At 48.4% G+C, this 12383-nt stretch overlaps 1 protein-coding gene across 1 annotated transcript; it reads right to left on the reverse strand.

The window, feature by feature from the left end:
• Window positions 1-8260: 8260 nt before the first annotated feature.
• PGM2 (Phosphoglucomutase-2) lies at window positions 8261-9983 on the reverse strand (the record flags this gene model as incomplete). Its single annotated transcript, XM_064902155.1, has 2 exons — window positions 8261-9887; window positions 9940-9983. The coding sequence occupies 2 exons, from the start codon at window positions 9981-9983 to the stop codon at window positions 8261-8263; spliced, it is 1671 nt and encodes a 556-aa protein (XP_064751834.1).
• Window positions 9984-12383: the final 2400 nt, after the last annotated feature.

Raw genomic sequence — 12383 nt, forward strand, 5'->3', positions numbered from 1 at the left:
TGCAGGTCGTCGGCCGAGTTATCATGAAGTCAAATCTCGGCGCATGACCACAGCAGGAAGAACCACGAACCTGAATTCATGCTGGGTTTCGGATAACATTCCCGAATAAGTAGCTTGTATTGCGAGTTGCGGCGTGGCCCGGGCTGCGAGACGTGAGATGAGGTTTGGTATTTTCTGTTCATTTAATCTAGCTATCAGTGTTGGATACTTTCCTAACGTCCATTCCTATTCTGTACGAGCAGTCATGGCGATCGCGAGGTCAGAAGCGTCGCTAGATTCCCATCACCATCGCCGAACCCGTTTCATTTGGTAGTCCTTGCAATACCAACAAGGAGCTATTTCATACGCGCGTGAAAGAGTCAGGGCATTGGTTCAAGAATGGCTTGAAGTGCACAGCCACATGATTCCGGAAGCTGTGTGTGACAGGAGTTGTCGTCAACATGAAGTCGAATACAGTAGTCTCTTTGCTACAGATTTGACCTCTCAACGAAAGCACGAGTGCCATACCGACCTACCGATCTTGCAAAATACTTTGGACCATACGAAGAGGAGCTTCCAAGACTCGCTGTCGATACGTGAGAGGTTTCTATACGAATTGTTCGTTTGAAAAGAGATGCAGAAATTGGAGAGGACTGCTGAAGATTCACCTTCCTACAGTATAGTCTCTGCCAAGCCTGGATCCTGAACTACCATACAATGCAGGCAAGCCTATCACGCTCTGTTGGAGACTTGAGAGGCTGGAATCGGCCATTGCCCCAGCTCACGAACACAACGAAATGCTGTGTATCTGGTTGTGTAATCTTCGTACGCATCGAGGTACCGTCTACATTGCCGATTGATGATCTTTTCTGCCCTGGTTTGAAATCCATGACACCCTACCTCGGGGCGAAACGGGGAATCTTTGATGCACCAATGGATACCCTTTCTTGCACAAGGTGCACGTGCATAGATCGATTCGTAACGCTGACCTGTACAGAACACGAACCACGTCTATGAAGGATCCAATGAGCTCTTGATGGTTACAAGCAGAACATTTAACGACTTTGGCCAAGAAGTGGGCGATGGACAGACCCTGGCGAGGATTGAACACTCTACATGCATAGATAAGAGCTGGTTCTCAAACACGATTATCCACTGAAACCTCCTGCCATGTGGAGGGCTACGGTGTCGAGACGAGCATGAAGCCGTTAAACGACGTTGCAACTTGGCCACGATGTCGTATATCTGGGAACGAAGCGGGCTTTCTCGTCCATCATGCTGCAAGTACTAGTCTGGTGTCTGATCTCCGAGCTGTCTTCGCGGAGATAGGCCCTTGCATTAGATGAAACAAACGCTTGGTGGCTTCCAAGACAAGAAATGCTGAGGTGGCACATCAACACCTGCATACGGGAAGGAGACAACGTCCAGCTTTCGGCAGGAGCCTGTGTGGGGTGGGTGTGTGGTTTCTGATCCAAAAGAGCCGTCTACTGCAAGAGAATATTATTCGAGAACATTGAGTATCCTTGCGACTGACTCTGATTGGCGCAGCATCTCTGTGTCCTGCTAGAGGCTGTCCACTATCACAGACGAGTCAGTCTGTGAAGCCCGCCAGTTTACCGTCAGGCACTTCCTGCTATTTCCCTTATTCTCTTCGTAGCTTCCAGCAAACCCAGCTTTGAAGAAAGGACTTGTTTGATATCGTTGTAAGTTGCCCCCGAAGGACAGGAAGGAGGTCACAATACCCTCAAATGAGATACAGATGGTCCAATCATATTTTAGGGGCCAGAAGTAGAGAGCGACATGTACAGCATGTGAAGATCTCAGGCCCTGAAGTTCGTGCCTTTGCATCACAGTAGAAACAAGCATTATACAGCCACTTCCGCAAGCTTAAGCGACTTATGTACCAAAAATAAGCGACAGCGGAACGCCGAGCGCGCCCCTTCTCGTAGGGGTCGTCGCCGCCGCACTATCCCCGAGCCGTTTCGAACAACTTGCAACGCTCCGATGCATGACTTCGTGTAGGGTAGCAGAAGCAGCTGCATGACTCGATGTACATCAGTGGATCGTACTTCGCCTGATCAACATCTACCTAGATTCCTCTCATCTCATTACGCATCCTGCTTTGCCAGCATTGCGCGTTCATCGTACGTGTTACACTCTGTTTCAAAGTTGCTCTTGGCCAGCCCCTCCCACAATGGACCAAGCAGAATGCACAAGAAGAGATGGAACGACGAAAATGAAACGGAAAGATGACCAGCTGAACCATGTCAATTTACACTCACGAATGCAAGAAAAAACAAGAGTTGGCTCAATAACAAGGCAGGATGGCCAAGCACGTTGGCAAACGCAAATCTGAAGAGATGCGTGTTATGCTGGTGGTCGACAACATGGTGCCCGAACCCGTGCCATCCCTTCTGCATCCACTTCCTATATCCCATCTCTATCTTTCTCAGCGATATCCAGTTTACGAGAACGATCAGTGGTGGTGGATAGCAGAGCCCCTTGCATCTTCTGCTCCCTACCAAGGTCCGGAAGCCCAATTTATCAATCCAAGAGCTTTCATCCGACCCGTACTGTCTATGTGATTGTGTAATGCTCAAACGATGAACGAGCACACCGCCAAGCTCTTGGCAACGATTGCAGAACTGATCTGCAAGTAGCGGTCGATCAAGAAATTGGCCGGGAAGAAGGGACCGTGGATTATGCGAGCACGGGCGGGTCTACCCAGATGCAACAGCCACTCCAATACGTTGAAGCCAGCGTGTACAGCCTCGACATGTCACCTGCCGTGTCAACATCGGTGAGACGGATAAAATATTGCAAGTAAGAAAGGTCGGAGATGAAGCAAACTCTGATTGTAGTGACACTGCCTAGCTCAGCAACAAAACTTTGTAGGCAACTTAGACACTCTCAACGATTATTTGCACACAAAATTGTTATTTTCCGGAAACCGTTTACTAGTAGGCCGGAATCAATTTCACTTCTAGATTTCGCCGAAATACGTCAAGATTGCACGATAGGCTCAACGTCTCAACCATGCAATGTTGTGCTGCTGGCAATTGCCAAAGTAGATAGTAGTGTACAGAGGTAGCACCATGGAATCGATACTATGCCTCAAACAATCGCAGACTGCTAATCATCCATAGAAGTTGTGCTGTAAGATCATGTTCTTCGTCAAAGGTCGTAAAGGTCATCAAACGTTAGGTTAAGGGCTGTGACAGCTCATCGCCACAAGTGGCAGAACAAAGGTTGAAGCTAGCAAAGCCATTACTTTTCCTCTGTGGTCTGTTTCTGCTTTGGCCATAGGATGAAGGCAAAGGATATTCCGCCTTTCAGAGCTGCAGCTAGCCAAAGTCCACCTGCCATACCAATCTTTGCTTTGTACATCTCACCTCCAATAAAGGCGCCCAGGAACAATGATATGATTGAAGCAAGCCTCTTGTTTTGTCGTCTGCCAGTTTTGAAGATGAATTCCTTCAGCCCAGAGCTTTGTCTCCACAAGTTTCTTGTGCAGAGTAGGTCTGCTGTCCAATCGTGATAGAGGGTGCTGAGCACAATCGTGGGCAGTTCAATCACACTAAGATTTCTGCTCAAGCATACTTGTCCAGCAGCCTCAAAGGCAAGCAGCACAATCGGTATTGTGTCACGCCAATTCGCATAATCGGGATTGAGCTCTTGATAAGGGGTCGTATGTGAACCTGAAGAGAATTGTCCCAAGACGAATGGCCTGTTCGATACGACGCCTGATGTGACGAGTGCAGCTGATATGACGATAAAAAGTGACTGAATGAGAAAGGAGAAGACGAAGATAATCCGTCGACGCGAGGTTGGCTGGTTATGAAATCCAGTCGGTGATCGATGGAGAATGTTGAAGAAGATTGTTCCTATGCAAAATGCACCGATTGCAATGAACGACTTGATGTATTGCTTGCCGTGAGCGTTGTATGGCAATCCGCCTATTCCGAGAGCACCGAAGACAGTATTGCCTGAACACGATTAGCGGTGTACAATATCCTGGTGTACTGTAGCACATACCTGTTTGCATGCCAACAAAGCAATTCCCTGCTCGATGGTTAGAAAATGACAGAAGGGGAGGTAGAGTAACAAACAGCTATTGAAGGCGACCGCATCAGTAAGACCGCTGCAGAAGAAACACATTATAAGTATGGAGTTCATGTAGGAGATGTCCAGTTCATTGTTGCTGTACTTCGAGACTCCTTGGGAACGCAAGCCAATATCCATGTCCTCAATGTGTCCCTGAGTTGGTGCTGGTGTCGGAGTTCTTGATAATTTTCTTCGTGGGTTCGGACTTGGACTTCGGGAGATATCTGGAGTATTGTTGAGTGTGGGTGCGGCAGAGTTGAATTTTTGAAGGTCAATAATCGAGGCCGTTCTTTCCTGTTGTGCCTTGTCGGCTCCAACAAATTTGACAGCCATATCGGCAGGTGCAGATGGTGTAGACATTGCGGGAAGGTGTGACCCAGTACAGAAGTAGGGACTTCGTGACGGCTGGGTACGATTGTGTGACAGTTGAAAGGTTGACAATTGCTTTCAAACAAAGCAGAGAAATTGTGCACAGATCAATAGAATGATATACTGGAGCACGAGCCTTTCACGGTGACCCGCTTGAAATTCGATACACGGGGAAAATGGGTATAAAGAAGACGCCGGTTCTATAAGTTAACTCGGGAAGGAGGAAAGGCTCCGCTCAACATGAATCTCAATATATGCTCCGAGTGGAAACGCCATATCTTGTTGGAGGGGCAGTGTCAATGTCGTCGTCCACAAGTGCCAAGCCTCAGATCATGAGGAACGGTTCCACAACGTTTTGATCAAGGCATGCTCATACGCTTCATTGGTAGGGAGAACTCACAACAATGCATTGTGGCCTCGATTCGATATAGCAAGACGGATCTCGACATGAAACGGCATCACGACCAGGCACCTTGCGCGCTTCGGAACATACAACCAAGACGGCATGCATTGTTGCCATGTGAAAATGTTCTTAACCATACGTCAACTGTCGTAGCGGACATACGTACACAATATCCTTCTAACCTTTATGCTAACAGCAAAGGGGACAACGTTAGATTGCATAGGAGCAATAGTACGTACCACGGGCCTTTTCGAGGTCGACGTTCAAGCTCTTCAGAGCCTGACGTGGCTTAACACAAGCTTATTTGGGAATGTAGAGCAAGAAATGTCCACCTAGATAAGGCTCGAACTGGCAAATGAAAGCGTTGGGAATGAGCAGCAGGGTGTACAAATGCGGACGGAGAAGATGGAATAACTCTGGGCGCCGAGGAGCCAAGGACCTCTTGGCTGAGATATGAAAATGATCTACGACAGGGTCATGACGCTTCGGATTCCGCTGTCTGGCGTTTGGTGCGGCTGAGGCTGTGTTACAAGTCCCACAAGCAACGTCAGGCCCTGATAATCACGCACAAATTCTCGTTCTCTTATCAACCCTTGTCTGGTACCTGCAGAAGTGAAACTCAAAATTTGCCGATGACATCTTGCAGATCAAGTAACAAGAATAACACAGATTTGAGGTTGAAGAAACCTGCTAGTCGTTCGCAAGACGTCGGGGACACGCCGGACAAGGAAATTACGGGAAGCGGCATGCTGCTGTAACATACCAGAATTCCTCCCGTCGGAAAATGCTTGTCTCTCCTGCATCGCACACCATTGCAGCCACCTCGCACGAGCCACTGGGATGAGTTCAGGCAGGAGACGCCACTTTCAGGCATTTGTAAAAGGCGTTTTCATTTCGCTTCCTGACCAAATTCATGGGATCAGTCTCTTGGCCGAAACTAAAGGGTGTGCTTTCACCTTGCAGCGCCAGTCCTCTGGTCCGAAGAATCTGAACTTCGCAAACCAAGACATAACTCTCTGCTGGTCAATGTCGCAAAACAGCTCGAACGATGTCAACATGCATGATCGTTATCTCAGGACTGCCACAGATCGCCGCTAACGTTGCGCTTGCCAGAATCAATACTGGCCAGCAGAATGGGAACCCATCTTGAGTTACCTCTTCCAAATATTGTCAGACGCTAAGTTCTCGATCTGATAGTTATGTTTTGTTATCTGTACCAGATGGGCCACAATAGATCGTTATCAGCGCGTACTGGAACAAAACAACTTGGTCGATCCACATGAGACCTGCTACTTTCCTCGGTACCAGTCAAATTGACCACCAAACGCCAACTACGTCTTTAGTTCGTATACCGATCGAATCTAGACTCCCATCTCAGAGCAACGTTCAAGATCGTCAACAATGGTACTTCGGACGGCAACAACTATGCCTGAAAGATCACGTCCTTGTTCTTGAAGCGACACTTTTCCTCAGGCTAAACAGGATAGAGTCGGTCTAGCTATCAGCAGGAACACTGGCTAGCGAGGAACATTGGAACCTTCTTCGCTACATCTCGATTCATGATGGTGCCCGGGAACAGTCTCGGTCCGGATAGGCAAATCGATCTGCTCACTCCGACATTGAGCAGTAACCCCTCGTGCTTGTCTACCTTGAGAGGCCCTGCAACGACCGAGTCTATTGATGTTTTAGATCAATGGACAGTTGTTCAACCAGATACAAGCTCACGTATGCGAAAGTCGAAAAGCAATATCGCAGGTGTGCCACCTCGCGAGCCAGAGGTCAGCATGCAATTGATCCCTGCATCTTCTACTACCACACGATGGGTTTTCATGATTCGACTGGTTTGATCTCGGAGATGGCTACACTCCACTTGGTGCCTTTTTGCCTTAGCCAGTCAGAGCCTTATCGTGAGCACGGTGCTTGCACAAGCTCGGTATCTGCGATCCCTCTATGTCATTAGCAAAGGATTGACCGTGCACGTCATTCTGAGGTCGTGGGTAGTGTCTGCAGGTAAGTCTGAGCTTCACTCGATATACCTCCGAATCTGCCTATTTTGTGCAGGTAACCCAGAACTATCACGGAGCGTCACATTTCGTGCTGAGCTTCCGTCAAAGGTCGTCACTCAAGGTATTATCTAGCGTTGTTCCGAGTCTCCTTCAGTATGTTCAACAACCCAGCCATGTACTCGATATTTGATATCACGCGATTCAAGCCGCGCAACTTTTACAGAGGCGTCACAATCAGTCAGGACGTATTTGACCCTGTTCTCTCTGCTCTTTTGTATTCAGTCTTCTCACTTCCAAGTTGCAACCATCATAATTGTCCACGATGATCACTCTTGCTCCTACGAACTCCTTACTGTGACAAACTTTCCCAAAAGTTCGAACCACGTTCCAAGGCAGAGGCTCGAAGCCAAGACCTCCCGCCATCGACCAACCGGAATGAAGTTTGGAAAAGCTTGTTTCATCGCCTCGTCCCATGGCCACACCAGACGTGACAGCAGCACCTAGCAAGACTGTATCGGAAGTCATTCCGGAGTTTTGCGCACAGGTGGGCCTCACCGTGCTATCGACGACGACATCGGGTCATGTCTTAACATCCAAATCGAACCCATGTATGCCTGCAGCGTGAATTCTCGACGCTGACATACATCGTCTGGATGCCACACTCCCTACCACCCGTTATCAAAGTCTTTGGGGAGTTGCGATAGTCACTTCGTGTCCTGACAGACCTCAGTCGAGAAGACCCTGGCTGACCGAGATAGCACCATATATGATACGACCGAAACGACTCAAATATTGGGCACGAACCAGTGCTTGGCAACTCAGAAAGTCTGCTTCCGCTCACTCGCCTCATCTCACCCAGCGAGTGTTGTGTATCAAGATAAGGAATTTATACTCATTTACCACAAACGCTACTCGAGCACAATTGTAATTATAATGGAGGAAGACGGGTCGTGAGTTCGTAGCAGGAAGCGCAGAGTCCTTGAATTATCAACTAAGACTTGTTGCGCGGTGGAGATTACATCAAGCATGCCTGCAATGGGCATGCCAGTAGATGAACTTGTGGTGAATCTCATCTGGCAGTCGTTCCCCCTCCTGATCTATCAAACAGAATATTCTTAGAAGCTAGCCAGGGGCACGCCATGATGATGGACAAGGTCAAGCACAGCCTTTGTGGACTCCTTCCCAGGCATCTTCCGTCACGAAAACAGCGCTCCAAACTATTCGAACCATTTCTGGTCTTGTGCCTGATCACATAAGTAGGCGGGATCATAGTATGCATCGCTCACAAGATTCAGCACTGACACGGCTGCACAAGGATCGCTCTGACCACCGTCCTAACACGGTTGTTTCAACACGTAACATCGCCGCTAACCTCAAAAACACGCCAACGCTTAATCGCTCAAGTCTTAACAGTCGGCTCAGTGGTGCCGATGAACTTCTGAAGCTTCAATAGATCGAAGGCAACAGACAGTGGCTCCTTGAGGTAATCCTGAGCGTCCATGCCTAGCTTGCTCTTGTCCTCCTCCAGTTTCTCAACATAAAGTCGAACTGTTGCTCCACTACTGCCGGTACCAGACAGACGGACGACGATTCGCGAAGTGTCGTCGAAGGTGAAGAAGATGCCTTGGTTCTTGCTGACAGAGCCGTCCAGATCAGTGTAGGAGAAGTCGTCGGCTTCGACGATCTTTCGGCCCTTGATGGAAGAGCCAATAGTCTCGTCCTTCTTAGTGGTGATTAGTTCTTTCAGGTACTTGACCATATCATTGGCTCCATCGCTGCTGACATCCTCGTAGTCGTAGCGAGTGAAGTAGACACGGCCATAGGTGTTCCAGAAGTCCTTCTGGATTTCGGCGACAGAAGGTAGTTTACCTGTGTCTTTTCCAACACCTGCGATAATGTTGAGCCAGGCAACAACCGCCCAAAGACCATCCTTCTCTCTGATGTGATTAGAGCCAGTACCGAAGGACTCTTCTCCACAGATCGACATCTTCTTGTTGTCCATGAGGGCACAGAAGAACTTCCAACCTGTTGGTACCTCATACACATTGAGACCCTGCTTCTTTGCGACCAGGTCGAGAGCCTTTGACGTTGGCATAGATCTGGCTAGACCGTAGACTCCCTGCTGCTTGAAGTATGGGATATATTTCTCTGCAAAGTGAGAAATGATAGCCAGAGAATCACCTGGTGAAACGAAGGCGTTGTGACCATAAATCATATTTCGGTCGCCATCGCCATCGGAAGCAGCACCAAAGTGAATGCTTTCCTTGTCGACTCTTTCCACGAGAGAATGAGCATACGTAAGGTTGGGATCTGGGTGACCCCCATTGAAATCTGGACTTGGGATACAATTTTGAGTGCTAGACTCAGGCAGACCGAGCTCTTTCTGGAATATGGCAATGCCATAGGGACCAGTGACACCGGAGAGGGCATCGAATAGGACTTTGAAGTCTGAGTGGGATTTGAAAAAAGATCTGATGAGATCGAAATCAAAGATATCTTTCAGCATCTCGACATAATCTGCTGTCGAATCTATGACTTCGACTTCGAGATCGCCATATGTGTTGCTACCGATGTTGTTGAGGTCAACGTCTGGAATATCGGAGATCTTGTAAGATGTCAAGCCCTTCGATTTCTCAAAGATCTTGTTGGTCACTGACTCTGGAGCCGGAGCACCGTTTGAGAGATTGTACTTCATGCCAAAGTCGGCCTTTGGACCACCTGGATTGTGGCTGGCTGTGAGCAGAATGCCACCGGTGTAGCCTCTCTTTCTGATTACGTGACTGGCGGCTGGCGTGCTGAGGATGCCGTTTTGTCCGATGATCAGATTCTTGACTCCATATGCGGCTGATATCTTCGCGATCTTCTGTACGACTTCAGGATTGTAATATCTTCCATCACCACCAATGACGAGCTTGGAGCCCTCCACGCCTTCTGGAATAGAGAGGAGAATCGAGGTTATAAAGGATTCCGAGTAATGCTCCTGTTGAAAGACAGTGACCTTTTTCCTCAGACCAGACGTCCCGGGTCTAGAATATCAGTTAGAATAGCTGCCACATAAACTGACCAAGGTTCACATACTTTTGATCCCCGAAGGATTTAAATTGAACCTCTTGAACGCCCATTTTTCCTCTTTAGTGTGTCTGTGTTTTCAGGTAATGCAAAAGACCTTCAACAAAGAACCAGATCAGTAGGTCAGTATAGCTACTGAAATAGAACAGGCTGGAATTGTCAGAGTAGTCGAGATCTGTTTGATAAGTCCTCTTGAGATTTCTTTTCTGTCTACAGCCCCGCAGTCAACAAAAATCCAAGTGTAGGAACGAAATGACGTCGCCAATCAGGGTCCTGCCTGTCCATTTGCGGGTTTACTTTTTTCCTTGGCCTAACCCCAACGTTGAGCTTCGTATGTGGTTCGAGAAAATCGGGAACATCTCAAATGAGGCTGGGCATCTACATTGACGAGCTCCTCGATTTTGCTTGGTACGTGTAGATACAGTTGTTGCGACCAACTCGATATCCTCGCTGAGCTAGGCACGTCTCAAGCGCTATTACTGAAAACGTTCTTTGATGCGCCTCCGTCCAGCAGTTCTCTCGTGCTGAGAACCTCAGAATCATCCATTGCTATACATTCCGCCAGTGAGTTATTGTACCAAGTCAGGTATCAGCAAGTCCAAGATGCTCTGCCCGTCGCATGTGTCCCTCTTGAGTATCTTACTCCCGAAGCTTTGAGTGTGAACACAGGATCCGAAGCGTCTAAGAATTAGCTATGAGGACCGATAACAGCGGAGCTCTTGCTTTGGGGGGCCGACAGGCTGGCCCTCTGGTGGGATCTTTACTGGCGTTACAATCGTCGACGCGTGACTAAGCAGTACAGAGTCATAACACGATGGCTATCTCCTTGATGATTATCGATATAGCGTGTTCAAATATTGCAGAGGAGGAGGACTTGGTCTGCTCATAGCAGACAGTATTGAGGTAGATAAGTTGCTTTGCTGCGAGTACCACACGGTGTCCGGGAGCCAATCGAAGAAAGACCTGTGGAATAAAAGTGATGCTTACAAGCTGCCAGTTCATATTAGAGCTCATACATGTGCAAAGATGCCGCCACGTCTGACAATCCGCAATGTGTCTGGGGCCAAATTCCATTGAACCAGATAAAAGTGGTCTGGTCGAAACGACAGTACGGCTAATCGCGGCGATCGTGCAAAATGTCATCGGTTTCTGTGTCAGAGAGCCTCTTACGGTCCGGTTTACTTCAAGGTGGTTTGAGGGTCTTCTTTCGAATGCTACGTTGGCATGACAACCCAGTGACGAGATTAGTGTAGCGTTCAACCACTTGCAGAGTACTCACTACAAGGCCGTATTCTGACCTTAACGATGCATATTGCTGCTCGTCGGCTACATGTCTATAGTTCTTATCAATCAACTTCTGCTAACGGATGCTGGTGGTGCCAGAAGACGCGAGAAGTTGACCTACGCTTGTGTATAATACATGCTCCTGCTCACACTGTGCTGACAGACTTAGTGCCACGAGCTGCTTAACTTGCAACAACACGAAGCTGCTAGTAGTCAATAGCCAGCACTGTGAACCTGGTGGGCTTCCAATCCTTGGGGCATCGAGAAGCGGCAGGTATAAGCTGTTCCCAAGGCAACAACTTACCAGGTCAATTCATACGACTACCCGGCGAAGGTGGCACGGGCCCATCTTTGAACACGACCAGCAGTTCCTGGCTGGGCGATTTTCTTTGCAGTCTTTTTGATCGGAACGGAAGTAAGGAATCGCTGGTCAAACTTGACAATCGTGAATTTTCCCGGGCTCACTCAAGACGACAGAGTCTGGGTATCCAGTAGCAGAATCCAAGCAGATCCAGAATGCCAAAGCAGAACAGAAAGCACAGTACGAGTAGTACAGTGGAGCTGTTCACCACCAAATCGTATCCTGCCGTTGAAAGATAACGTGGTCCTCACTACGTACTTCAAGAGTTTTCAGTTGTGAGAATTGCTCTCGATCTGCCAGCACCAGGCTTGAGATTCAGCCAATAACCCTGCATCTTGTCTATGGAGTGCTCCATTCGAAGGTCAAGGTTCTGGGCAGCAATTTTGGACGTGTTGAGGCTAGCACTGTGAGTGTTGCAACTAGCCACTCAACCAGGAACTTTGTGGTGAGAATTCACCACTGGTAATTAGGGGCGCCCTGTTCGTTCGAGCACTACTTGAAGACATCCCGGTACTATCGGGGCACTAACAGAGAACCACACCCTCTCCACATAAAGTACGAGGGACATCTCATTTCCGCTCTTCCAGCACAGAGACTGAGCACCTGCTTCAACCTCAAACACGAGGAAAACCTCTTTACCTGTTTGATCCTTTCAGAATTCTGTTCGGCTACGTAGGCAGTATGGCAAACCAAGAATCGAGGCGAGGAAAATAAGCTGCGGACAGATCACGCAGTCAAAACCTACCCGCTATCTGTCATGTCATTCATCATCTTCATCGGCAAGAGTTCAGCTTTAAGCCGCAATATT

This window comes from Lithohypha guttulata (assembly GCF_036872675.1).
Source record: "Lithohypha guttulata strain CCFEE 5908 chromosome Unknown scaffold_6, whole genome shotgun sequence".
NCBI classification, from domain to species: domain Eukaryota; kingdom Fungi; phylum Ascomycota; class Eurotiomycetes; order Chaetothyriales; family Trichomeriaceae; genus Lithohypha; species Lithohypha guttulata.